The sequence below is a fragment of the Actinia tenebrosa genome, unplaced genomic scaffold (genome assembly GCF_029948245.1).
Source record: "Actinia tenebrosa isolate PJP-AT-01 unplaced genomic scaffold, QUT_ActTen_1.0 PGA_scaffold14__42_contigs__length_11649687, whole genome shotgun sequence".
NCBI lineage: Eukaryota > Metazoa > Cnidaria > Anthozoa > Actiniaria > Actiniidae > Actinia > Actinia tenebrosa.
This window is the reverse complement of record NW_028292574.1, coordinates 7,287,311-7,313,876: the sequence shown is the minus strand read 5'-3', so window position 1 is coordinate 7,313,876 and position 26,566 is coordinate 7,287,311. Positions and strand designations below refer to the sequence as shown.

The window sequence follows — 26,566 nt, the reverse complement described above, 5'->3', positions numbered from 1 at the left end:
TAACATCGACAATGTTGTTATTTGCAGGCCATGCCCTTTTGCAGCATGTCCGGCGCACCGTTTACCAGGCCGGTATCTGGACAGTTAGCAATCAGCCACAGCCACGTGTGCCATCACCAGGGCAGTTCTCGTGGTTTGAAGTTGATGGCAAATGGGTTCCGAAATGGATCACTATTCCCGAAGTATCCAAGGCTTGCAGTGAACTGATTAAGTGCTCTTGCAAACGTGCCTGTACAAGATGCAAGTGTGCCAAGGCTTCCTTGGGATGTACCCCCCTTTGTAAATGCCAATGCTAACAAAGTAATTGCATCAAGCTTAAGGGACAATCTGAAGAGTTTCAGCGATCGAACATTGTTTCCGTTATGTAGCCCTAACTTAATTCAAATAATATAGTTATCTCTTGGCATTTCTATTAGCGCTATTTAAAAGTACATTTGTTTCGCGAACATATATCGATCTAACAGCAGTAATTTAGGTTCAAAATGCGAATTTGAGAAAGGGAACGTGAATTGCAATAAGCTTTGGCGAGAAGGGACTGGGAACTAGTATATATCCAAAAGCCTTATGTAATGTATATGCGAAGAAATATCCAAAAGCCTTATGTAATGTATATGCGAAGAAATGAGTAAGCATAATAGTTTCAGTCAATAAATGTCACTACTGCATTTCTTGTGAGCTGTTTTACTTGAAAACTGCAAACCACCACAGGTAGCCCAATTCGTAATTAAGGTAAATTTAAAAAAACCCTTAATCCCCCTTAATTGTGAGAATTGCGTTGGGCTCCCCCTCTAACATTATTTAGTGGATCCTAAGGAACATCTCTGCCAAATTTGGCGCTTTTGTCACTTCTGTAACGATGGGACCTATATTTTGCCATAAGAGACCTGACTAGAAGGAACACGGACACAAGATAAGTAAACAAGCATAACGTTAATTTAATTCAAATAATCGAAAGAAAAAAAAACCTATAGAAATCCAACCACATTCGGTGTCCTAGTGCCCTTGCTCGCAGCAAACTGATATCGCCATTTTCGGCTTTAACTATGGACAAATTTAGTTTTTTTTTTTGCAATAGCCAGAGTACAAATATTCAGTTTCCCAAGTACTGCTAGGTTTCACATATTCTTTTCGAATGATGTTTAATTGCCCTTCATCCGGCACCTTCACCTGGTCTCCTCAGCCTTCATTCACCTTCACCTGGGCTCATCAGCCTTCATTCACCTCCATCCACCTTCACCTGTGTTGGTCTGGCTTCATTGGCCTTCATCTATGTTCATTAGCCTCTATTCACCTTTATCTCGGGATAATTTGCCTGCATCTGGCTTTATTAATCTACATCTGCTTTCAAACCAACTTCGTTTCATCTGGCTTTATTAATCTTCATCTGTGTTCAAACCACCTTCATCTGGCTTTATTAATCTTCATCTCAGTTCAAACCACCTTCATCTGGCTTTATTAATCTTCATCTGCTTTCAAACCACCTTCATCTGGCTTTATTAATCTTCATCTGTGTTCAAAACACCTTCATCTGGCTTTATTATTCTTCATCGGTGTTCAAACCACCTTCATCTGACTTTATTAATCTTCATCGGTGTTCAAACCACCTTCATCTTGCTTTATTAATCTTCATCTGCTTTCAAAACACCTTCATCTGGCTTTATTAATCTTCATCTGCTTTCAAACCACCTTCATCTGGTGAGAGTATGTGGACCGCGTGGCACTAATGAAACAGTAGAAGATAATATAGGTAAGTTGTAGTGCTTGGGAACGAGGTTATTCCGGGCGAAAGCCCTTGGAATTAAATTCGGAAAAATTAATTTCCGACCTCGCTGGATTAATCTTCATCTCATCGGGCAGAATGAGGCGACATCATCCGGGATATTACTATACCATACGCGCCAAATTCAAACCGTGTAATGAGATGCAAATTAGGGTCTACAAAGAACTTTCCTTGGAAAAACTCAAAATCCAACTTAATAAAACCCTAATTTGAAGAATCTAAAACATACATCGATTAGGTTTCATCGGGATTTTGTTGCTGAAATACCAAACAACAATTCTAGCTTTCAGCAAGAGTATTTCTGTAAATTTTTTCCATGTAAAAATACGCTTTTTAGTAAGCTTTTTTAAGAAAAGATTTGTATGTGAAACATGGTTGTTCATATTCAGGATTTAAATTCTCTTCGAATTTCGAAAATATCAATTAGGTTTCATTGGAAAATGTTTGTTTGATTATTGAACTTTGTTTCGTAGATACATTTTACTATCATTTGATTAATACATCTTTGGTAAAAATGACATTTTTATAACCCATGTTGAAAGCCTTGACTTTTGCATATTTAGTGCCTCTGCGGCTTCACAGTAGAAAGATCAGAACTACCGAAAGCTCCGCCCCTTAGGACAACAACACAGATTAACATAAACACACGACATGATAGAAGAAGCCTGGTTTCCATTTGATCACTACGTTTGTCCAAAAACACAACAAGTGATCGTTCATTGAAACTTTAACTCCCACACAAATAAAGTCGCTTAAGCTTACTTCTAGATTTCGGTTGTCAAGAAAAACACAACAAGTGATTCCTTTGATCATTCATTGAAACTTTAAGCGTCACTCGAATAAGGTTGTTTATGTTTATTTCTAGGCTTCGGTTGTCAAGAAAAAACACAACAAGTGATTCCTTTGATTATTCATTGAAACTTTAACTCTCACCCAAATAAAGTCGCTTAAGTTTACTTCTCGATTTCGGTTGTCAAGAAAAACACAAGTGATTCCTTTGATCATTCATTGAAACTTTAACTCTCAGAAACCAAATTGCATGTCTCAGTTACACAACTGAAACCGTTGGATAACTTTTTTTTTTAAAGATAACTTTCGATTTTTGAAAGCCGATATTATCGTTGCTTATTCGTAAAGCCTTTCTTTATCAAAACATAAAGACTGGGGGTGTGTCATTACCACACGAATAAGATGACTTTTCTCCTGTAAATCAATAGAGGTAATTTTGAAGCGTTTGGATTTGAATCATTCGACAATCCTCCTTACGAAGAGAAAGTGTTTTTACTTTGCCGGGACGGTGTAGCAGAGTCACTAAGAATTAAACTCTATACTCTATTTCTTTTGTTACATGGCCTTTTTAGTTCAAAATCAATGTTTTAAATAACAGCAGCATAGATCATCACTTTTAATAATGTGGTGGCTCCTAAAAGAGCCGTTGTTTAGTTTTAAACTTGACGAGTTATCCTTCCTTGGCGGTCGCACGATCTGAAGGTCCGAGTATAGCTCTTCTCAATGCTTCCCCGAATAAAGCATTCTGCCGAACAAGCTGTGGGATTTGCTCTTCGAATGCTCTATTCGGAGAAGCATTGCTTTTTTGTGTCGTTTCTTGGGAATGTTATTGGGATTTCTAGTATTGCTGTTTGTTGTTTGACATGATGACTTCTGTATCAAACTGAGGTGATGACTTCTATAGCCGATCGCGATATAAACACGAGTCTCCCTGTTCAAGTGATGTCACTCAAAATGTTTTCCCTGATATGACTCAAGGGAGTTCAATGCTGTGTCAATCATTTGCGTTTGACAGGTCTTTGTGTTTGGTCTAGCCAATCAGTGTTAGCGAAAATAAGTTAATGATGCATATCCTATAATGTATTCGTGAAATTATACCGATCTTTGAAAATCATTCAACTGTAAGTACATGTCGCATAGAACAATAGGATTCTGCCCGATGTGCTTTCAAACCACCTTCATCTGGCTTTATTAATCTTCATCTGTGTTCAAACCACCTTCATCTGGCTTTATCAATCTTCATCTGCTTTCAAAACACCTTCATCTGGCTTTATTAATCTTCATCTGTGTTCAAACCACCTTCATCTGACTTTATTAATCTTCATCTGTGTTCAAACCACCTTATGATCTGGCTTTATTAATCTTCATCTGCTTTCAAACCACCTTCATCTGAGTTTATTTGAGTTCATTAGCTTTCATCTGGGTTCATTAGCCCTTTTTCTGCTTACTGTACCTTATACTGGCATGTTTCATTCACCCAAGTACTTACTCACGTTTTGCAATCAATCTGGGTTTTATATTGAATGCAAATATATTCCTTCATGATGTACAATGGTAAGTGTTTTTTTTTTTGAATATCTATGTTTTTTTAGGGTTTCATTTGGATATAGAATGGTTTAGCTTCCCTCTGTAAAAAATTAAGTGTGCACATATATTTAATGCACATTTAGTGCACATTATGCACATTAATTATGCCTTAGGGGGGGGGGGCTGGAGGAAAAATAAAGCCAGATAAATGTGAATGAAGTCATATATTAAAAAGTATACTGAAGGTAAAGGAAGGCAAATGAACAAAGATTAAGGTGAATAAACCCTCCGATAAAGGCAAAGGAACACAGAAGGAAACAAATGAACCCAGCTGATGAAGGCAAACAATCCAGATGAAGGTGACTGTGAGTGAAACCAGATGAAGGCTAATGAATCCAGATGAAGGCTAATGAATCCAGATGAAGGCTAATGAATCCAGATGAAGGCTAATGAATCCAGATGAAGGCTAATGAATCCAGATGAAGGCTAAGGAAGCCAGATGAAGGCTAATGAATCCAGATGAAGGTAATGAAGCCAGATGAAGGCTAATGAAGCCAGATGAAGGATAATGAAACCAGATGAAGGCTAATGAATTCAGATGAAGGCAAATGAAGCCAGATGAAGGCTAATGAAGCCAGATGAAGGCTAATGAATTCAGATGAAGGCTAATGAAGCCAGATGAACCCAGATGAAGGCAAATGAGCCTAGATGAAGGGTAATGAGACCAGATGAGGGCTAATAAACCCATGAGATGAATGCCAATGAACCCAGATGAGGTGGATGCAGGCTAATATGGAACCCAGATGAAGGCTAATAAACCCAAATAAAGGCAAATGAACACAGGAGAAGGCGGTTGAAGGCTTTTGAACCCAGATGAAGGTGAATGAAAAAAATACTAATAAACCCAGGTGGAGCCCAATAAACATAGATGAAGGTAATTGAAACTAGAACAAGGTGAATATGAAAGTCCTAGACAAATGTGATGAATTAGGCTAACCAAGTTGAAGGTGAATGAAGGCTAATTATAATGAACCCAGATCAAGGTGAAAATTGTTTTATTTATAAACTAATAGCTTAAATACACATGGTAACGATATTTTCACGTGTGAAATTATCAGTTTTTCGAAAAGGAGAAATATAGGTATTTTATTAATAATTATATGACAATGCACTTTATCATATAGATATAGATGAAATATCAGGATTTATCCGGTGTCTAAAATCCCGTACATTCTACTCAGTGAAGATATCACTTACTCCGACGAAGGACTAACGTCCGAAACGTCAGTTTCACAAAGCTTTTTACGGTGATCCAATTCATCTACAAGTTCCTAGTGAAGATATCATATCCGTCACATGTGAACATATCACCGTTGCCATGACTACGTTCTTATCAACCAATCAAATTTAGGCCTTCGCGGTTTCTTTCATTCCTCAGATAAAAATGTCAGCTCCGGCATTGTCGACAAACGAGAATTTTGATGATAACTTCGACCTGTGTCCTTATTTGTATTGTAATATTTTATCATCACAAGTAGTACAAATAGGGATTTATAATCCAGAGAGATTTGTCACAATCACTGATGATGACGTTTCGTTGATAAATTAATTGTTGTTTTTGTTGAGTCTTCTCCTTCACTTTTATCAACGTAATTCAGTATCATATATTGGCCTAGTATTAAAGCATCATTTCATTATTTCAAAACACTAAAAATCAATTGGGGAAAACGACTTTCAAAACTTATAATGAGCAGTGTCTGAGAGAACAGGAAAATATACCCGGATTTCAAGAGCAGAAAACACCTATGATGCGCTATGTTATTTGAGACCAAAATAATTTTTCCTTTTATAACTGTGTTAAAAACCCTAATCTTGGCCCGTACAGACTTTTTCGTGTCAAAGCGAAAATGTGGACAGTGTTTCATATACATATATCTTAACGCAATACCATACTATCTTAATGTTTGGTGTTTTTTTTTACAATGGGTGTTGTTGTTAAATTATAAATGAAAAAATATACATACAGTCAATGTCATTAACGTTATCCACCGAAAAAAGGCATTTAGACATTTAGACTAAAAGAAATATCACGTGTTTCCTCGAACGTTCTGGCATGAAGCAAACGCTGAAATGCATTCTCCATCTTAAATCTTCACTAAATGGTCGTATCGGGGCATTCTGGATTTGAATTTTACATTTAAAGTTCAGCGGGCTGTGACGCACACGAGGTAAGGAGAACAAGGATAATAATTTGTAATGTGTAATGATATCAGCATGTATACATATCAATATGTATATCAATATGCATAGACCTAACTATAACAATGAATATGAACTATAAAAAGAGTAATCAAAGCAAAATAGAATCTTAAAATTATCAAGGACAACTATAATACTTTTCAAACAAAAATGTCTTAGGATTGGACTTAAAAGTTTCAAAAGATTATATATATGGGCTTGTAAAGTATCATATAGATCGTGTCGATGCGTGTGTTTACATGGTTGTTTTAAGTAATTTATAAGTAACAGTATTTTAAACTTATGTCGAAAAAGAGCAAATAAATACAATTTATAAAAGAACTGAACACCAAGAAATAATATATTAAGGATATAGTTATTTCTGCCTCTGACAGGTTTTATCGGATGCCGAGCCCAAACAACCCAAATTTCGCTCGGAATTCGAGAGTTTCGTATAAAAGCGCTCATTGAAAAACCCAAGCTGATTTTCACATTTGATTTAGCTTAAAGTGCCTATCACCCTTATGACAATATTCACAGTATTGATTCTACATGGGGTAAGAAGTTAAATAACCCGAAAAAAATTCATAGTTTGAGTGCGGCTTCTTGAAGATATAAAGGTTTTTCCTTGTCATATGCTAATACTGTGACGTATGAGGAGTCATTTATTGTTATTTGTTGTTCCTCGTAATTCGAAATACCGGCTTCTATGTGAAAACTAACTTGCAATAATTTCTATGAGAGCAATGGGAAAAACAATGACGCATTCCAAATTTTATATATGTGTGCCAGTAATGTTTTGTATATTAAATGATTACTCCTCATACGTCACAGCATTAGCATATGGCATGGAAAAACCTTCATAACTTCAAGAAGCCGTACTCAAACTATGTAATTTTTTCGGGTTATTCAACGTCTTACCCCATGTAGAGTCAATACTGAGAATATCGTCAGAAGGGTGATAGGCACTTTAACATTTGAAGGTATTATGGCTGGAATTTCGGATAAATCCAAAATCCAGTGCACATGAAAATGCGCTTTGCAAACTGTAAGGGTGAAATTTAAATATCTGAGAAGTCGAAAAATGTAGATTGTAAATAGTTCCTGTCCACTTATTAGAACGCGTTTCACTATTTATATCTTAGCTTAAATAAATCATTAATCTTTCGCTTACCATATTCCAAAAACAGATCTTCTCAATTTTGCCTCATTTCTACGCGAGCGCCTTTCTCAGACCTACCATTTTCACCTTCGATTTAGACTTATATGAGGGCGCCAACGGCTTAAATCGATTTTCACGTTTTCGTCAAAATAAAAATGAAATTATCCAAAGTGGACATCAGTACGTTTATCTAGGTGGCATTCCACATCTTCGGACCAACTATGAACAAAATTGATTTTTTCAACGTGGCCACCGATTTTCGATTATATAAGTTTGATTATTACAGACATTGCCTCTTAGCCTTTGTCATATTTCATATACTAGGACTTACTAGCCGATTTCTTTAGCACTCTCCATTTATTACTCTTTATTTATCGTACTGCCGCGCCGGACGAAGGCCGACATGGTCAAAATGTTTACTAATTTCCAATAATTAAAAGTTTTTCAAGCTAACCAGGACAAGTAGTTCACAGATGTGAGTTTTCACCATTAAAATTGGTTGCGAAAACTTTAAAACGCAAAAACCCAGTATTTCCCACAGCACAACCTTTTACCCTTTTGAGGGCAGCGAAACTTTGTACTAAATTAAGATGTTTTCTTAGGAGAAAAGCCAAGCTAAAAACAACAGGGATTGTGGAGCACCGCTATATTACGAGTTCTATAAGAACACGTCTCTCAACAACACAAATATGCACTCTTTTTCCTCTAATCGTACAAGCCGGAAAAGCTAAATAAATGGCAAATATATTTGGCGAAATATGCAATCCTTTTTAAATTTCATTCAACATTAAAATAGATTTTGGTTTTCATTTTCATTTTTTTCATTCATTTATTTTTAACACCTATAAAAACGTTTATAAAGTTGGGTTTCAAGCGAAAAGTGAGTGAATCATTTAAACACCCGAACTGGACTGATACACAATCAAAATTTTTGCGAGTTACTAATGATTGGACATACAGAATTTGTTATTTGTTGATCCTTTTAAATTTCGTTTGCCCAATGTAGAAGTCTAGCATGTTGGTATTTGCTTTTCTTGGTCTCATCGGATTCGTGTACAATTCGATATTCAAGCTCCGGCTGATTTTAATGTTTCTTGCGTATCGTTGCCATAGAAACATTAATTCATCTGAAATACTCGTACAGCAGCATCAACTTCAACAAAGACTAATTTCTAGTGAGAATTATTTAACTTCAACCAACTTCACATAGTTTGTAAAAATGCCAATCAAAAACGTTTAGTATGACTATAGAAAAACCGGTTAGAGACACACTTTTGAAGGGATCGGGATCGTAATAATGTATTGTACTGCCTTAAAACTGTTCTTTAGACACTATTGGGTTTATAAGTAATTGTGGGTATATATTATAAAAACTAAGCGATAGATCAGATAGATAAGTTTACCTTTTTCATTTTGAGAAGAAACTTCAACTTTATCTCGAGTCTTGCAAAAGATTATTCACTGAAATCTGTTGCTTTTTTTAATTTTTTTAAATTTTTTTATTTTTATTTTTTTCAGCGAGATAGAACCGAATTCCTTATCCAAGGAGATTTTTCATATTTCGTCTGGCCAATAACAAAAAAAAAAAGAATTTGAATTATTCATATATTAGGCTATTACAGTTAAAATTCATACTGTGAATTCAAGGTTATTTATTATGTAGACATGGCTTGGAATATCTGCTAATGGATGATATTCGCCGATATTCAGTCATTTGCAAAATACTTAACTTCTCTGTGTTCCTCAGACACCACCTGCCTGCGATTCATATCACGCGAAAATCACACAGGAAGCCAACATATGTTTGTAAATGAATGATGTTTGGGTTTCTCTGCAGAAAAAAAATATATGAACATATGTATTTGCTTTTATTTTTCAAACTTTTAAACTAAGCGGTTAGAAAATTGTTCACAGAATACATGATAGATAAGATATATTCAGTAACGAACGCTTTTAAGTAAATAAAGACGTGAACTGCTGTGATAAACACTCAAAACGATGGATAAAATCCCATAAACTATGAATACAAGTAGTCTCAATTGAGTTCTGAAAGGATCTTGAATTAATAAACTCTTAAAAAGCAGTTGTCCCTGACCTATGCAAAAGAAAGATCAGAACTAAACCTTGACCAGATGTTTCTATTGAAATGAAAGGAAAGAGGGTTGTTTAGGTAACTTGTAATACATCATAGTTTACTTGTCGTTTACCGTGATAATTAAATTTGGTCATGTCAACTTTGAATTTGGTTTTGATATTTGAAAGTTAAACTACATTGGCTTTCTATTGACTCCGACGAAGGACTAACGTCCGAAACGTCAGTTCCTATTTTCACTACGGTGTATAACTTATCAATCCACGATAACGGTATACCGGTTATGTTTAGCATCTTTACATCAAAATCGCACGTGAACAAGAAAAGTCCTCCATATCTAATTAGAGTTTCATGTGGTATTACTTTCCATTCCGCTTCTCTTCCATCTAATAACCGTTTGACCCAAGCAAGCTTGAGGGCTTTATCCATATGATTAAAGGGGGACTAGTACGAAAATTGGTCAATTTTAAAAGCCAATTTCTTCAACCCAGGTGGTGATATATAACCTGATTTTTCTTATTTCACGGAAATTTCGTCGATTTAGAAAGAAAACGGTTAAATTTTCGACTTAAAACTCATGAAAAATCGCTGGTCGCCATTGCTTCGTTGTCGCCTGCCGAGCCCGCAAGTTTGCGTCAGCGGTTTCTTCTTGTGACGCCACTTACTCAACAAGCGTCTTGTAAACTAGTAAAATTTAGTAGATAACATGGCGGATGAGAGCTATTCTTCGAGTTCTTCCAACGTTTCTGAGAGTTCTGGCTCAGACCTAGAAGAATTATTTACTTCCACTGGTGCTGAAGACTTTGAGCCGGTGGCTACTCAAGAAGAAAGCCTGCAATATCAACGTGAAGTAGCCGAAGAAGAAGAGCAACTTACTATGTTGAACAAACGCTTTGAAGAAGAGGTGGAAGTTCGCTCATGGTATGTCAGAAAGTTTCCATATTGTAGATAGCAATTTATAGTATTCTACATTCTCAAAACTTACTAACTTAGTTTCTATTGCCATTGTAGGTGCAAGTGTACTCGTTGTTCCTTGGACCTCGTCACGAAGCCGGAGGAGTGTTTTTGCTGCGCCGATATTGACCGATGCCAGGAAAAACTGAATCAGTTGGTCGAAGAAGGTCCTGGAGAGCCTCCTTCGTGTATCACCGCTCACCCTGGTTTTAGTTCTGGCTGCCTCGATGAGTGGGTACTGGAAATCGCTGCTGTAGGGTTGAGAACGCGCAAGAATCAGGGTTATGCTTCCTTTTATGAACAAGGACGTGCTACTAAGTCTCAGTAAGTGCTAATCAAGTCAATTTTGTGTTTATTTATTTATGATTTCGTACACGTCTCCGGTAATCGATTGATTTACTCTTAAATGCTTAAAAAAATATAAGATTCACATAGGTTTCTGAGATCCGTATCATATCGGCAGTTCACCCGACTGGTTTGGGAATATCTTGGAAATTCAAAGCAGCTTCCCCTACCATGCTGTGCGTACAACGCTATTAGAGCTCGATTTCCCTTTGAAGATGGAGAATATAAAGGCTTCCAAGAAGAAGAACAAGATGAAGAGGAACAGAACGATTCAGAGGTATAGTATGATAACTATTGCTTACAACATAGTAAAAACTAAGAATAAACTTCAGAGAGTAAACTACTAGTCAGTTTGGCACTGTCCTCTCTTATGTCCCTTTCTGGGGGCTCCACATGTTAGGCACGTAGGTGCTTTTCTTTTATTTGATCCCCTGGCTGATCCTTGCCGTAATTCTTGTTCTAAAGAAAAACAAAATTGTTGTGATTCTATCAATTTTGTTCCCTCAATAAGAAACTAGTGCCTAGAGTAGCTATAAATACCTGTACATGTAGGTGGTACTATTGTAATTTCCATTGACTTTCTCTTCTTATGCTTGGTGATAGCATCCGAATGTGACTCTTTATCCAAGGCAGAGCACACTGGTTCAGGAATACTTTCTTTAAGCTCTATTTCAACCTGCTTCAGGTCATTTCGTGGTGTTTCCACTAGCGTTTTATAAATGTCACAGACATAATCTGTAAAATCAAGTGATATTTGCTTTATTTGGCTGAATATCAATTAAATATGTGAATTGGGATCTGAATTATGTTTTGTTTGTACACTGGATAGACCTCACATTCTTCTCTGTCTGATAGTGATGTAGTGAAGCATGGGATTTTACACTATATTGGGAAACAATTCACCTCCCACCGCTGGCATACATAATGAATACAGCCTTAGCAGTGAAAAAGGTGCAGGATATATAGGCAATTATTTCCATAAGAAATAGTTCAAATATGACTGATGGAATTGAACATACCATAATTCTGTGGTGTTTTCGCTTCCTTTACTGTGGCTTCCCCATACTAATGCTTTGCATAATGCACTCGTAGGCGAGGTTCCCCATGGTCATCAATTTTTGACTCTCGATTCAAATTAGTAGTGTATTAAGCACGGAATTAACCCCTTTTCTCGGCCCCCTTTTCTCGGCCCCCACTGACGTCACCAGTGGCTAGGATCCTAAGGCGGAAGTCGATCTGATTGGTCGATACGATCAGCAGGAATTGACGCGAAAGTTTATTTGCATCGCGCCTGAACGTGACGATTCTGATTGGTGGATACGATAATCAGGAAATGACGTGAAAGTTTATTTGCACTGCGCCTGACCCGTTCGCCGTCCTGATTGGTCTCGAACTGATAGGAAATTATGTCACGATTTTTTCGATTTGCGTCAGAAGCGCAAGTGTTTATATGTTGTAACAAGCGATCTTCATCATTCCTACTCTACTCCTTATCCCTGCGATATCACAAGTTAGACCGATCAAGAGTTCTAAACCATGAAGCTAAGAAGTGGTCGTGTTCTTCAACCAGTAGCCTTCAAGCATAAGACAGATAGGAAAGCAATTACGAATCTCGTGAAGCAGATGAGAAACTTAAGCATTGATGAAAAAGACCAGAGAGTTGAAACTGAGGTTATGGGGGACCTAAAGACATTTTTCAGATTTTTATTCTATCAATGCTGTGAAGACCTTGGCAACAAAGTCAGGTTGATGGACATAGAAAGAGTCCAAGGACGAAAGCCAAACTTTTACGAATTGATAAACTGGAAAGCAGATAAGTTCTTTTGGCTAACGACCTTCCAGGAAGCCCTGCGTCGTATGCGATTCAGACTTCCCTTGCCAATATTTTTAGAAGCTTTTGATGTTTTTATGAAGTATAAACATGGTTCAGAAGATCCCGAGTGCCTAAGACCAGTCCTGAGAAACTACCTCAACGAACTTTACAATAATAACGACAGTGAAAAAATGATTCAACTGATGGAGGAAATAAACCAAGGCAAAAGCCATGCCTTTTCAGTATCTGACAAGAAAATCTACCTCCAAGAGCTTGCTAGTGACTTGGCATCACAAATCGTCAACCCTTGGTTCACCAATCACCCCAATATCATATCTTGGGATGATTTTTTCCAAAACTCCAAATCAAGAATTTGCTATATCCCTGAAGTCGATGGTGGGCGTACTGTGAGAAAACTGCTTCTCGCGACATGCAATTTTTCCATGTTTTCAAGCCCCAGCTACCACTACAGGATTCTCAAGACTGGAGAAACTTTCACTAGTCCTGAAAAGCATATCCGCAGAGCGTTCCTGCTTCACCAAAAATTGACTGAAAAAAATTGAGAACTCTGAACATTTGAGCCCTTATGTTGTGTACTGTGATTGTCTTATTATGTAATAAAATTCTTTGAAACCTCAAACAAAATTGTTTCTTCATTAATTGACTATTGAAAAGAGTTCCACACTCCCCCAGAAACCTTGCGCGCTAACTAATGACAGGCATTAGATATAAAAAGCGTGATCCATTCGAGCACTCGATCATTTGCTCAAAATCATGGACCCCTTCACATTTGCCGAAAAGCAACTTATTTTGACTTACGCATCTGAAGTGTGTAAACAGCTCTACCAAATTGATGAAAATCAGTGTTGTGGCTGTAAAGATAAAACAAGTAACAGCGAGTGTCTGATGCTAACGGAAGATGAAAAGATAGAAGTCAATTTTGACTTGGCCCTAAAGAATGTGATCCTTAAAGTAGTAAATGATAAAATTATGGCGAACATGTCACCATTTAGATTATCCTATACCACAAAAATTGGACTCGAATCATGGTTGCGGAGCGACCCAATCTCCTCACGTCCTGATTTACAGAAGAAAGTCAAAGGCACCGTCAAGATCATAGGCATATATTAAATGGCGTTCTCCGATGACATCAGCAATTGTTTAGAACTATATAAGAACCCCAGCACTCGACTACAACAATCATTTCTCATGTGGTGGCTGCTCATGCTGCTTACGATTATTCCTCTGATCTTTTGCTTGGTGCGGGATTCTTATCGCTGTCCACTTTGGAATATCCACGAACAAGTTGATGGTGAATATCGACATCAAGATGTCCAGTACGATAGCTCAAAGTATCTCTTGTGTCGACAATGCCGTGGTTATGATTGTTAGTGAAAAAGTGGAGATGGTTGCCAGAGCCAAGATTCGACACGTCCTTGAGTTCTTTTATGTCGAACTCTGCCGGAGAGAAATGATAAAGAAGCTGACAAAAGAGTGTGAAGGATGCGAAAACGATTGGCCAAGTCAGCGCGATCATATATGTTTGATGACCAGTGATCATGATTTGTGGACTTTTTACTTTGATGATGTTAAAAATGTGATCGATTTAAACATGATGCAAGATGTGTGTGTAGATCTTGTCAAGCTGGTAGATGTGTATATGTCCTCAGAATGGGAAGCCTTTGTTTCCAACCTACCAAGCATGAACTCTAGTGTAGCAATGATGATAGCAAGTGATATGTCATTTCCCGATAGATATAACAGACCGATTGTGAACTTTGTAAATGACATGTGTGATGCAAAAGAGAATACTGGTGAACTATCTTCAGAACTATTCAGTGAGTTTATAAATGCTATGAAGAATTAAATAAATGTTATAGTTTTCATATCGAGAATCATTGTTGTGTCTGACTCCAAGGGGTAAAGACATAGGTTGTTTTCCGCCATCCTATCAAATCGGTATTGAACGGTTATTTAATCGCATACACTGCATCTTAGCGTGTTGTGGAGGGACGATTGTAGTCAAAAACTCAGAGTTTTGCGATGGACAAAGCACTCAACCAGATCTACTACGATCTTCGAAGCGCGGGAAGTTTTTCGGGGGTGGATGCTGTTTTCCGTGCCGCAAGAGAAAAGGGATACAAAAAGATCAATCGTAAGCAAATCAGAGACTGGCTAAAGAGACAAGAAGTGTACACGTTACATAAACCTGCTCGTCGAAGATTTCCTACCAATAGAGTGATCGTATCTGGAATAGACTCCCAATTCCAAGCTGATTTAGTGGACTTGAGTTCTCTAAGTAAATACAACGATGGATACAAGTACCTGCTGACATGCATCGATATATTTAGCAAGTACGCCTGGGCTATTCCTCTAAAGACCAAGTCGGGGAAAGATATATTGGATTGTCTAGTTAAGATCTTCAAGGCTGGAAGGATTCCCAAGAAGTTTCAGACCGACAAAGGAACAGAGTTTCTTAATCGTCTTGTTCAAAACTATTTCAAGAAAAATGATGTCCACTTTTTTGTCACACATAGTGATAAGAAAGCTTCGGTGATAGAGCGCTGGAACCGTACATTAAAGACTAAAATGTGGAAATACTTTACCTTCAAAAACACTTGGAGATACATTGACGTACTTCCAGACCTTCTCGAATCTTACAATAATAGCTTTCACCGCAGTATTCGAATGAAACCCGTGGAGGTCAACAAGAAGAATGAATCGGTGGTTTGGCACACCTTGTATGGAAAAACCCGTTACAGAACAGTTACAGAAGTGGAAAGGGTATCCAGATAAGTTTAATTCTTGGGTCCCAGCTAGTGATGTAAAAGATCTATAACTTTCTGAATATCTAATAAAGTTGTAATTGTCCAAAATTCGCTGTTGTGTGTCTCAGTATAAATACCTGTTCCAAATGCTAAAGCACTCACTAAGATTATTACCGTCATGGAGAACACACAATTCTATGTATGGCTTCCTTCTAACAGCAGTATGGATGTATTCCCATCCAACACGCTAGCAGAGTTTCGAGTTCATCTCCCTCAACCCATACCGTTGATGGGTGATTGGGAAGTGGCTTTGACGGAGATTCAGTACCCCCATAGTTGGAATAACGTTCGCGGGGAGTTTTGGAATCGATTTTTTTTCCGAAAGGGAAAGTCACTGGATGTGGAAGTGTTTATTGTGCCCCAAGGTCATTACTCTTCTTTAAAGAGCATCATCGACAAGATGAACAATTTGGTCAAGGCGACTAAGTACAAAGATCAGGTATGGTTCTCTTATGAAACGCTCAATCGCAAGGTCACAGTCCATGTGAGGGATGACTATTCTGTATTCTTCTCGGATTTTGGAAAGATGTTGGGATTTTCCGAAGATCATGTGATTTCAAAAACCACTACGGCTAAACGATAAGCAGACTTGGATCTTGGATTCCACAACCTGTACGTCTATTGTGATGTGGTGCAACTACAGGTAGTTGGAGACTCTCAAGTTCCTCTGATACGAATAGTCCCTGTCGAAGGAAAAGATGGCGAACGGGTTAGTAGGTCCTTTCTAACCCCACAGTATCTACCAGTCAGCAGGAAACAGTTCGAGACCATCGAAGTGAATATAAGGCAAGATACAGGCGATAATGTCCCATTTGAAACCGGAAAAGTGTTGGTGACGTTGCATTTCAAGAGAGCATCTCCTTATTTCAACTAACCATGCCACATTCGAACGCTGAGTATTACAAACATTACTATGTTAACCAGGCCCAACAACGAGGAGGGAGTCTGGCTGCCTTCCACGGAGCACCCGTGCAACGAGGATATGGATTGGGCTCTATGCTTATAGGTCTTTTTCGTTGGGCTATGCCTCACGTGAGCGCTGGCGCTCAATCTCTTGGTCGTCAGGCCCTGAAAGGGGGCTTGGGGGTGGCTCGCGATGTTATGAGTGGTCAAAATGTAAGTGATTCCTTAAAAACAAGAGCAGGAGAAGTTGGCCGTGCAGTGATGAAGGATATGATAACTCAGAAACCAGGACAAACAGGAGGAGGAAGAAAGACTACAAAAAGGAAGAATCAAAGGAAGCCTGCCATTTCACGTCCAGCTAAGAAACAGAGAACATCATCAGCTAAGAAGCGAGACTTCAATTTCTTCTAATCGCACAGTCAAAATTTCACGAATGCAGCAAGTCCGAACTTGACCTCTTTGCTGTACCACATGTTCAAACCAATATTGAAAAGGGACAATGGGTTGAGTACTTTCCTGTGTCTGACGTTACCGATTCTGGCCCTATTGAATTCAGTGTATCAGGAAGTGGAGAGGAATACACAGATTTGAGACAAGCATGGATCTACGTTAAAGCTAAGGTTACCAAGGCCAACGGTGGAGATTTAGATTCTGCTAGCGATAAAGTTGGACCGGTCAACCTATTTCTTCAATCCCTGTTCAGTCAAGTCGATGTCAGTCTAAACGAAAAAGTCATCTCCGATTCCACCAACACCAACCCCTATCGAGCTATGATCAGCACTTTATTGACTTATGGTGCTGATGCTAAGAAATCGCAACTTTCTGCGGAACTGTTTTACAAAGACACTGCTGGAAAGATGGATGTCGCGGATCCCGTTGCCACTAGCCACAACACCGGACTGAATACCCGATACAAGTTTATCAAAGACAGTTCAACGGTGGAATTGATAGGACCTCTTCATTCAGATTTATTTTATCAAGATCGCTTACTACTGAACGGAGTCACCATACGCATACGATTGAATCGAAGTAAAAATGCCTTCTGTCTGTTGTCTGCTGTCGTTGGAGCTGATTACAAAGTGGTTATTTCCCATGCCAGTTTGTTTATCAGAAAAGTGAAAGTGACGTCAGACACGTTCCTTGGTCACGCAGCTGCCTTACAGCATTCGCCAGCCCTCTATCCCATACGAAGGGTAGAATGTAAAGTACTTTCCATTCCCAGCGGCAACATGTCTTTCACCCCAGATGATGTATTTCTAGGACAAATCCCCAAACGGATTGTTTTGTATCTTGTCGAAAATGCTGCCTTCAATGGAGCTTATAACAAGAATCCGTTCAATTTCCAACATTTCAAAGCCACGCAAGTCGGGATCTATGTCGACGGAGAAGCTCAACCACTCAAGGCACTGCAGCTGAATTTCGAACAAGAACAGTATCTCATGGGGTACATGAGTCTGTTCTCTGGTACCAACACCTTGTATCACGACCAAGGAAATGAAATCACCAGGCAAGAGTACCCAAAGGGCTACACGATCTATGCTTTTGACTTGAGTCCAGATCTTTCATCCGGTCCTCACATCTCTGCTATAAAGCAAGGAAATCTACGCATTGGTTTTCAGTTTGCTGAGGGTCTTCCAAGCACCGTCAACTGCATCATCTACGCCGAGTTCGATTCTATGATTGAGATCGATTCGAATAGAATGGTAACTTACAACTGGAGCGGCTAGATGAATACCAGACAAATTGCTGCTGTTTTGAAAAAGGATCCGTTTACGAGACCACAGTTTCAAGGTGTTTTTCCATCAGACTTATTGCCCAGCCAGATACGAGATACCCAGCAGCCTTTGTGGCTAACGTCGACCCGAAAGGCCAGCCTGGGTCACACTGGTGTGCCTTTTATTTTACAAAGGATCAAAAAGGCGAATTTTTTGATTCTTATGGACTCGGACCTCAAGAATACGTTCCGACATTTCAAGATTTCTTGAGGAACAACAGTATAGACTGGAGATACAACCAGAAATGCTTGCAAAGCCTAGATTCTAACGTGTGTGGACACTACTGTTTGTATTATTTACTCAACCGCTGCAGAAATGTCAGCATGAAAGCTATTGTAAGTCGTTTTAGCAACAATAAGAGGTTAAACGACAATTTTTTATATCGATTTATTGTTAGGCATTTTAGTCGAACTTATAATCATCTTAAGAAACATGTATCCCATCAAACTTCAAAGAAAAAAGTAATAAACAGCATGTGAATGAAGTATACTCGTTTATTTATTCATTTTCAAACAACACTTGCATACAGCGAATCAAGATCGAAACGTTAGCCAACGTCTCGGGGGCTGTCTAGGTCTTACACTTCTAATAGTTCCTGGTGTTTTATCTGAAAGGGGTAGATATGGCAGCTCACGGTAGAGACTACGCTTTGGACTTGGGTGTCTTGGAGGATTCGTAGGCGGAGGGGTAGGAAACCACACATTTGGATCTTCTTGATCACCCATTCGAGATTTGAATTCTCTCAGTGCTCCCCTTCTTCGTTCATTTCTGACCAAATCTTCAGGAGCGTTCATCTTAGCGAGACCCCTTGCAAAGACTTGCCATCCTATTGGATCTACACCTTTGCGCTCTCTCATAAAATCTCCTATCAAATCAACTACATGGGAGCCTGGAAGAGGTCGGTCTTCAAACACTAGCTGCCCACGACTATCCCATTTCATGATTTCTGGGTTTTCTCTTATTTTTTCAATGAGCAGCCTGCCGCGGTTTTTAAGAGACTTGGGTAAGGCACTGATAATGTCCCGCTCAATTTTATCCTGTACTTCCGATCTCGTTGCTGCTGCTGGTGGTGGTGGCAGTTTCTCCTCCCCCTCTTGTGGTTCCTTCTGATGTTCTGGACTAGCTTCAAATTTAATTTTCATGGGTTCATCTCTTCTCTGGTTGTAATAAGTGAGGTAGTTTTGAAGTGATTGACTGTAGTGTTTGACTTTTTCCTCGTCCGATAACTCTGTGCTTTTCAATACATCCTCCATATCATGATCAAGTCTACTCAGTCTTGACGTCAATGGTGCGGTTTGGATCTTTTCTCGCTGTTTGAGCCTTTCCAAAGTTTTTTCAGGGACCAGAACCATCTTCTTGGAGTAATTCATTTAAAAAAATGTTCTAGCACACTTAGCAAGGGAGGTAAGAGAAGAGATAGAAAATTTCCTCCTTTCTGAACCAACACCTTTCTCTTTTGTGACAAAGGAACTTGTTTATCCACCAACGACAACAAAGGCCTTTTATATCTATGAAGTTGCTTCTTCTGACTTGGTGTGACTGGTACAGTGGACTTGAGGATATTATACACACATTCACAAACGCTCTTGATGAGATCGTAGTCAGCAACTTTGAGCAAGGCTTTAGCTTGATGGGGTTTGCTTGTAGACAACACCTTTAGATGATGAAGTTGTTTCTCACTCGTCGACTCATGATCAACTAAATTATCGAGTAGGAAGCGAGAAGCTTTATAGTTTTTTCACGTACGCATATTGTGTTTCCTCGGGAAAGATATTCGTACGTAGACGAAAGTCTTCCACAGTCTCTGGTTTGAGGTCACAAAGCAGGTATCCGTGGGGCTTGGCTGTGGCGTCGTTAAAGGCTTCTTGCATGTACTTCACATAACCAGGAAACATTTGTTTAGCCAAGTGGTTGATTTGACTGCTATCTCTTGGAGACTTGAAGAGGATCATGTAATGAGCGTTGAGGCTGATGTTTCGCAGCTCTTTGCCTTGGTGGAAAATATTTTGCAAAATAAAAATGCACGAAAGGTTCTTGTGGTGACATCCTTTGGTAAAGATATTCGTTAGTCGTTTGTCATTGCTCACTTCATTCATCAAATCGTCAATAATTACGAGATTTCGGACACACGGGTCAATGCTCTCTTCCAAATCATGAGGTAGTCCTTCCACGAAAGAAATGTTTGGCACGGTAACCATCATTTCTTCATATGCGGGTTGGGGCATACCATAGCACCATATAATATTCTGAGGAACCCCATCGAACATAACATCAGCATTTTCTAAGAGTCGTTTAACGAACTGCGTTTTTTCACAGCAGGTGGGTCCAGCGACAATGGCTCCAAAAGGATGTTTCAATCTGGTGTCCATCTCAGTTGTAAATGAACCAAATTATTTATCGACTGCTTTATATAACTTTTTCTCCGATGGAATGAGCCAGTCGCATTTCGTCTTATTATATTCTTATATATATATATATATATATATATATATATATATATATATATATATATATATATTCTTATTACATTTAATAGAGACGCGTGTTCACTCATAAAATATTTTATTGAATGAGTAACTAAAGGTGTTATACTTACAGCTACATGTTTGGTCTATATGTTCTTGATAAGCACCTAATATAAAAGATCAAGCAATATTAAATGTCTTATCCGATAAAGTGTTGATTAAATATCTAAAGGGATGGTTGATATACCATCACTCAAAACCTTGCGCTTAGGATAGAAATACGAGAAACCATCTCTTACTTGTGTATACGTGTAGACACTATTGCTCACAACTCTAAAGCCTCTATTGATACCTGAATCACTGTCTTTGTTGAGCAAAACATTCAAATATTTCTCTTTATCGATGCAATTATTATTTTTAGTGACACCTTTACATGAAAACTTATCCTTATGACCAAAGCAATACAAGGTTTTTGAACACAACCCAATAATCCCGTCCCCCTCCCATTCTACTTTGAAGAGACCTGGAGTTCGTTTATCGTAAGCTCTATGTTCCTGGGTATCTGTTCGTGGAAACCAGTTTGATTTATCATTCAAATAATCCACTTTTAACTCAGGCTTTACAAGTTGGTCTATGCTTTCTCCTGCTAAAGCTATATAAGCTGAATCGGTATCCATTTCTGCGTATTGAAAATTACATCTATCAATATATTTATCCAAACAATCATAATAAAATTGTAGCATCCTGAGTTTGGCATATTGATATACAAAGAAACCAATTTGTATTGGCAAATCGGTCCGTGTAACACTCCACAAAGAGCTTTTCAATTTAGTTAGTGTGAATTGGACATATGAAATTTGCCTGATTTTTGAATTTTCATTTTTTACGATCATGTCAAAATTCGAAAATTATCTCATCAATGTCAATTTTCAATTTTCGAATTCAAAAATTAAAAATCAAAATATATATTTGAAATGACTTTTCGATATTTTGATTTTGTCCTCTGAAAACGAACTTTGGAAAAATATCCTGTAGACAGGGGGGGGGGGGGTGAAGATTAAGCGGACTGAGGGTAGGTGGGTCCACTAACAACAGCAACAATAATAAAAAACATAGAGGGAGGGGAGGCACCAAGAACCCACCTACTGACCGGACTTTTACGGCACGGGGTTTCTAGTTCGTAATCGTATCATCCCGGCTTCGACTATACTACCTAGGCCACTTTGGAAGACTAGTATGGAGCGTGAGAACGCGATAACCTCATTGGCTAATGCTGTTATCAGTTCATCTCCGTCTAGCTTTACTGTTATCTTGGTGATTGGTGATTTTTGTTGCAAGTGGCGCTGCCATAAGTTTAGTAGACTAAACGCAATCGAAAAATAATTCTTCAGTCTCTCATTCTTGTGCAAGTTGGTTGGAAAGATGTCGGGTGCAAAATTCACATTTCTTTTTAAGGAAAGGCATATGCTTATTAGCGACAGTGATGTAAACAGAACGCGTTTGTCGAGTCTTTTTAAGGTAACTACTTTTGTCCTACTTACATGTAATTTTGTAACTACTTTTGTATGTTGATACTTATCACATAACAATATCTTACTACATCGTAATCACCTCGTATTCCCATTTAGATCGTACCAGAGACTATTTATGTAATGGATGACGACGATAACGTATTCTTTCCTTATGAGAACGGGGGCTTTGACACAGCGCGAATGAACCAATTCGCAGTCTTTAAAGTGGATGGAGATTCAATGCAAGCACCTGTTGATAATCCTCAGTGCAGACCGACTTCGAGCACCAGGTGGGTAGTCATATGTCTTATACTTATCTGCAACCTTTGATATAGCAGCTATATGCAAATGTTTTCTGTATCTATTTAGTTTCGTGAATGCAATCGAGGTCGAAAATATCAGCCGTATGCTAGATATTTTTAAAATTTGCAAGTCTGTACGTTTACTTTTTATGCTAATACCCGAGTAGTCTGGAAATGAACAGACTGTTAGGATTTTGAAGATTAACCTGAGTACGAGTTACGATCACATTGAGGATATATTTTCCTCGAAATTTTATCGCACATTTTAAAACATTTGTAACATTCCCTTGTGGAAAAGCTGTTGGATGTGTGAAATATCAAGACATCGGAAAACACAGACATTTTCAAGGGCGGCACGTGCCAGTGACCTTGTTTTACCGATCAGCCACACTGACATCTCCTTGGCATTACTACTTCATTCTTATTTACCTAAAACATGTGAGTTTTACGAGAACTAGTTAACTTGGCAGCTTTAAAATTCCTAGACCGCTTATCTGAGAATAAATGTCCAATGATTTCGTTTTTACGTCACTGATCGGCGACGCCTTTGTTGTAGATTTCAGAATTATTCAAACATTTCACCCAAAACCAGTGCACAGTAAGAAGAGGAAAGAGACCGGGCAAACGTTCGTACTCTTAGCACCGAAATGTTATTCAATTCATTCGGAATTCCTGTGTTGATGACGGGTAAATGGTACAGCTTCAAATCCCAACCCGTGGCCCCACCCCTCTTATTCGTGACCGATAACTCGACAGCGCTACAATGACGTCTGCCCGATCTGTAGTAGCTTAGCGTTGGGTTCGCTCGAGGACTCGATAATGCATTGTCTAAGTGTTTTTGGTGAAGACGTTGATGTTCATTCATATTAAAGCTAGTAAAAGCAGACTAATTCGTAAATTAATTTACAAAGTGTATTTTAATTCACTTTCTTTTTCAGTGCCTATGTTACCTTCCCACGACCAACCCAAAATCGGCACATACCGGCGCCCCTACGTCAAAAAAATGAGAAAAAGAATCATGAAATAAGGAAGGCAATTTGCTAGCAGACTTTGATGATGCATTAAAGCCATTTGTTACTGGAACAGTGCATATCCAAATCGACGACAATTAGGCAAACCCCGAGGCGATTGCTAATTTAGTAAAAGAATACAACAATACTAGTGAAGATTATACTATTTGCGACGCAAATGGTTTTGAAATCGTCTCAAGTCCAGGCACAACAGGTAATTATTAAATATATATAATTTCAATGTTTTAGTGCTTCTCAATCACACGCGCGATAGTCTTAATAGAAAACTTTCTACGATTTCGCGCCTGTAAAAACAAGAAGCGCCGTAAAAAGCGTCCCAATTTTTTAAATAATCCTTGCTGAACAATTTAAACTTATCTCTTTTCTGCATAGGTATTGACTTCTGGAAAATACCATCAAAGAAGTTTTTGGCTGTGCCTGCGGCACGCTATTTCAGCGTGTCTAAAGAAAGAGAAGCGCCTCGTTACGGAAAAAAGAGAAAGAGGTAATTTATTTGAAGAAATAACACGAGCTATTAGAAGGGTGCAGGGGCCGTGCAAAGGGAGGGGCTGGGGGGTCTATAGTCCCCAGTTTTTCCTTTTTTCCATAATAGTCTCGTATATTTTGCAATCTTAGCCCCCCCCCCCCCTCCCACTTTTTCCAATATTTTTCATTCTTTGCCCCACCCCATCCCCGACACACGAACACACATTTTAGGGTGCCCTGGGGTGGGGTTTAAGTTACACTTGATTAAAACAACAAAATATAAGTGAATTTAGATATATAATTTTAAGTCGTCTCTCTGATTTATTTTAACAACTAGGTCTTCCACTTTAACAAGTGAAGAAATGGAAGAGACCGTACAGAATGTTCTTGAAGCAACAACAGGAGTTGATGAGAAGTGCAAAGATCTAATGACCTCCATATCGAAGACAAACAGTTTGATAGAAGCAAAGTTTATGGATTTTGAATTTCATTTTGATGAAGGAGTGAAAGAAAGTCAGAGTAGTATTCAGAAAGATCTCTGTGATATTAAGTCATTGTTATCTAATGATACAAATAGGGATCAGAGTGATCTATTGCAGTCACTAAAAAAAACACTAACATGTAAAATATGCCAGAGAATCTCAAAGAAGGAAATTGCGTTCGCACAATGCTGTGGGCAAATAGTCGGTTGCTGTGAATGCATGAATAGGTGGTTTGAGTAGGAGGACACTTGTCCCCTTTGTAGAAATGTCGAAGGGGTTAGCAAAGTGATCCCTTTCCGCGGGCTCGATGAAGTAATTGAGAAAATGCAGTGACCAGGTTGCATGAGAGTGATCTAAAAGTTGCGTTAATGTTATAGTACATACAAACGTCCACAGTCAAGAGTCAGTATCAAACTTAAGCTTAGCTTTGAGTTAATGTATATTGTTTCTGCATGTACATTTTTTCCAGACTTAAGAGGCTGTCTCTGTAAGAACCTCATAACCATTTTGGGTGAAAAAATAGATTTCTTTCAAACTTTGTGTGTGAGTGTGCCCTTCCAAGGTTATTTCCAAAACACATTTTGTTTTTTGTCTCGGCGCTTTTTAGCAAAGTTTCAGGGGGGGTCCCCTTGGGGGCCAAATTAGTGATTTTGACTACTTCTCATTCATGAAATTTGGGCGATGTTTAAAAATTCGTAAATCCATAACAAATCATCACAACACTAAATCCTTCCATATTATAGTAGATATATATCTTATGCAAAGATGAGTAGCCTTAAAGTTAAATATGAACTTATTTATATCTAGATATTTTAATTTTACCGACCATCGATAATCGACTTTGGCCAGTTGGCTAAAATATGGCTTAGGAAAAAAAATCAAAACTCAAAAGTTAGACTTCGTAGGACTATAATATTTGAGTACTGCAGAGATAAAAGGTAGTTTTACAGAAATTAAAATAACATTTTGCGGCCAGCAAGTTTTGAGAAGTGAACAGGTCGACAAACTTTCAGTATTTTTGAGATTTAATGTATTACGTCAAAAAGGTGCAAATAGTTTTGAATGCGATTTATCTTTAAATGTTTATAAATTCACTGTTTAAAGTGGCCTAATATATTTTAAAAACATTTTAACCACACAAATTGTAAAAAATCGGTTTTAGAAAACAGTACTGGAATCGAAAGACTGATATCACAACATGCCTTAACTGTAAGGTAAAATGCTGTATACTGTCATAAAATACAACGATAAGTTCACTCGAAATAGATAATTGTAAATTATTTGCACGATGCACAAACATCAATCGATGAACAAATCACGAGATTATTTGTTCATATTTTGCCTACAACCAAAAAGAAATCCAAATAATCCAGATAAACATGCCTTTGAAAACGAGTCATCATCTCAGATGATGCAGTGCAGTTCGATACAACTGTCATGTTGATACATTCAGGCCCAGAAGTATCCACTTTTAGTCTTCAATTTCGTCCTCAGAGAAGTCTTTGAATATAGTAACATACTAAAACATTATTCTTGTAACTTTATCGAGGATAATAGTTCAAAAAAACTGCCTCGTTATTTTCCTGAGTTCATCTTGTAGTTACTCTTTTCTAGTAATCTAGTAGTGAAAGCCGCTGACCAGCAAAATAGATTCAGCTGTCAAACCAATGCGGAAGAGTAAAAGTTTGAATATGTTGAGTGTTTGTTTTCATGCAGATAAAAATTTTGGAGAGTCTAGAGGGAAGGTAAATCTTGTAAAACTACTGGAATGGACAGATGATACTCAAGGTCATATTCTAATGAAGAAATAGAAAACGTGCGCGCGTGCTGTGTGCTGTCATAAAGCACGCGGGGGTTGGCGGAACACGAGAGAAGTGTTAGGAGAAGCACGACGCGAAGCGGAGTGCTTCTGGATACTTCTCTCGTGTTCTGCCAATCACCTAGTGCTTTTTTGACTGCAAACAGCACAACAAGCAAGTTTTTTATTTCTTTTATAAAAAACAAATTACAATAATAGACAGGAATGACGCAACGGAAAGTGCGCGCGCGTGCAATATGCTCTCATAAAGCACGCGCTCCAAACCAATCAGAACGCGACATTCAT

General features: G+C 38.3%; 1 protein-coding gene and 1 long non-coding RNA gene across 2 annotated transcripts; both read left to right on the top strand.

Annotated features, from left to right (window-relative positions):
* The first annotated feature begins 10,286 nt into the window (after nucleotides 1–10,286).
* On the top strand, nucleotides 10,287–11,690 carry LOC148911378 (uncharacterized). Its single transcript, XM_089029606.1, has 4 exons — nucleotides 10,287–10,509; nucleotides 10,600–10,866; nucleotides 10,978–11,164; nucleotides 11,491–11,690. The coding sequence occupies exons 1-4, from the start codon at nucleotides 10,295–10,297 to the stop codon at nucleotides 11,548–11,550; spliced, it is 729 nt and encodes a 242-aa protein (XP_088885732.1). The 5' UTR covers nucleotides 10,287–10,294; the 3' UTR covers nucleotides 11,551–11,690.
* A 10,104-nt stretch (nucleotides 11,691–21,794) lies between these two features.
* LOC116287684 (uncharacterized) lies at nucleotides 21,795–25,516 on the top strand. The gene is made up of 4 exons (XR_016119728.1): nucleotides 21,795–22,472; nucleotides 23,423–23,708; nucleotides 23,888–23,999; nucleotides 24,318–25,516. It is a non-coding gene; the product is annotated as an uncharacterized LOC116287684 (long non-coding RNA).
* The last annotated feature ends 1,050 nt before the right edge of the window (nucleotides 25,517–26,566 follow it).

Coding starts and splice junctions, on each gene's coding strand:
- LOC148911378 (XM_089029606.1), top strand. CDS start 10,295: ATGGCGGATGAGAGCTATTCTTCGAGTTCTTCCAACGTTTCTGAGAGT. Junction 10,867..10,977: donor GGACGTGCTACTAAGTCTCA/GTAAGTGCTAAT, acceptor AGATTCACATAG/GTTTCTGAGATCCGTATCAT. Junction 11,165..11,490: donor AGGAACAGAACGATTCAGAG/GTATAGTATGAT, acceptor GCTTGGTGATAG/CATCCGAATGTGACTCTTTA.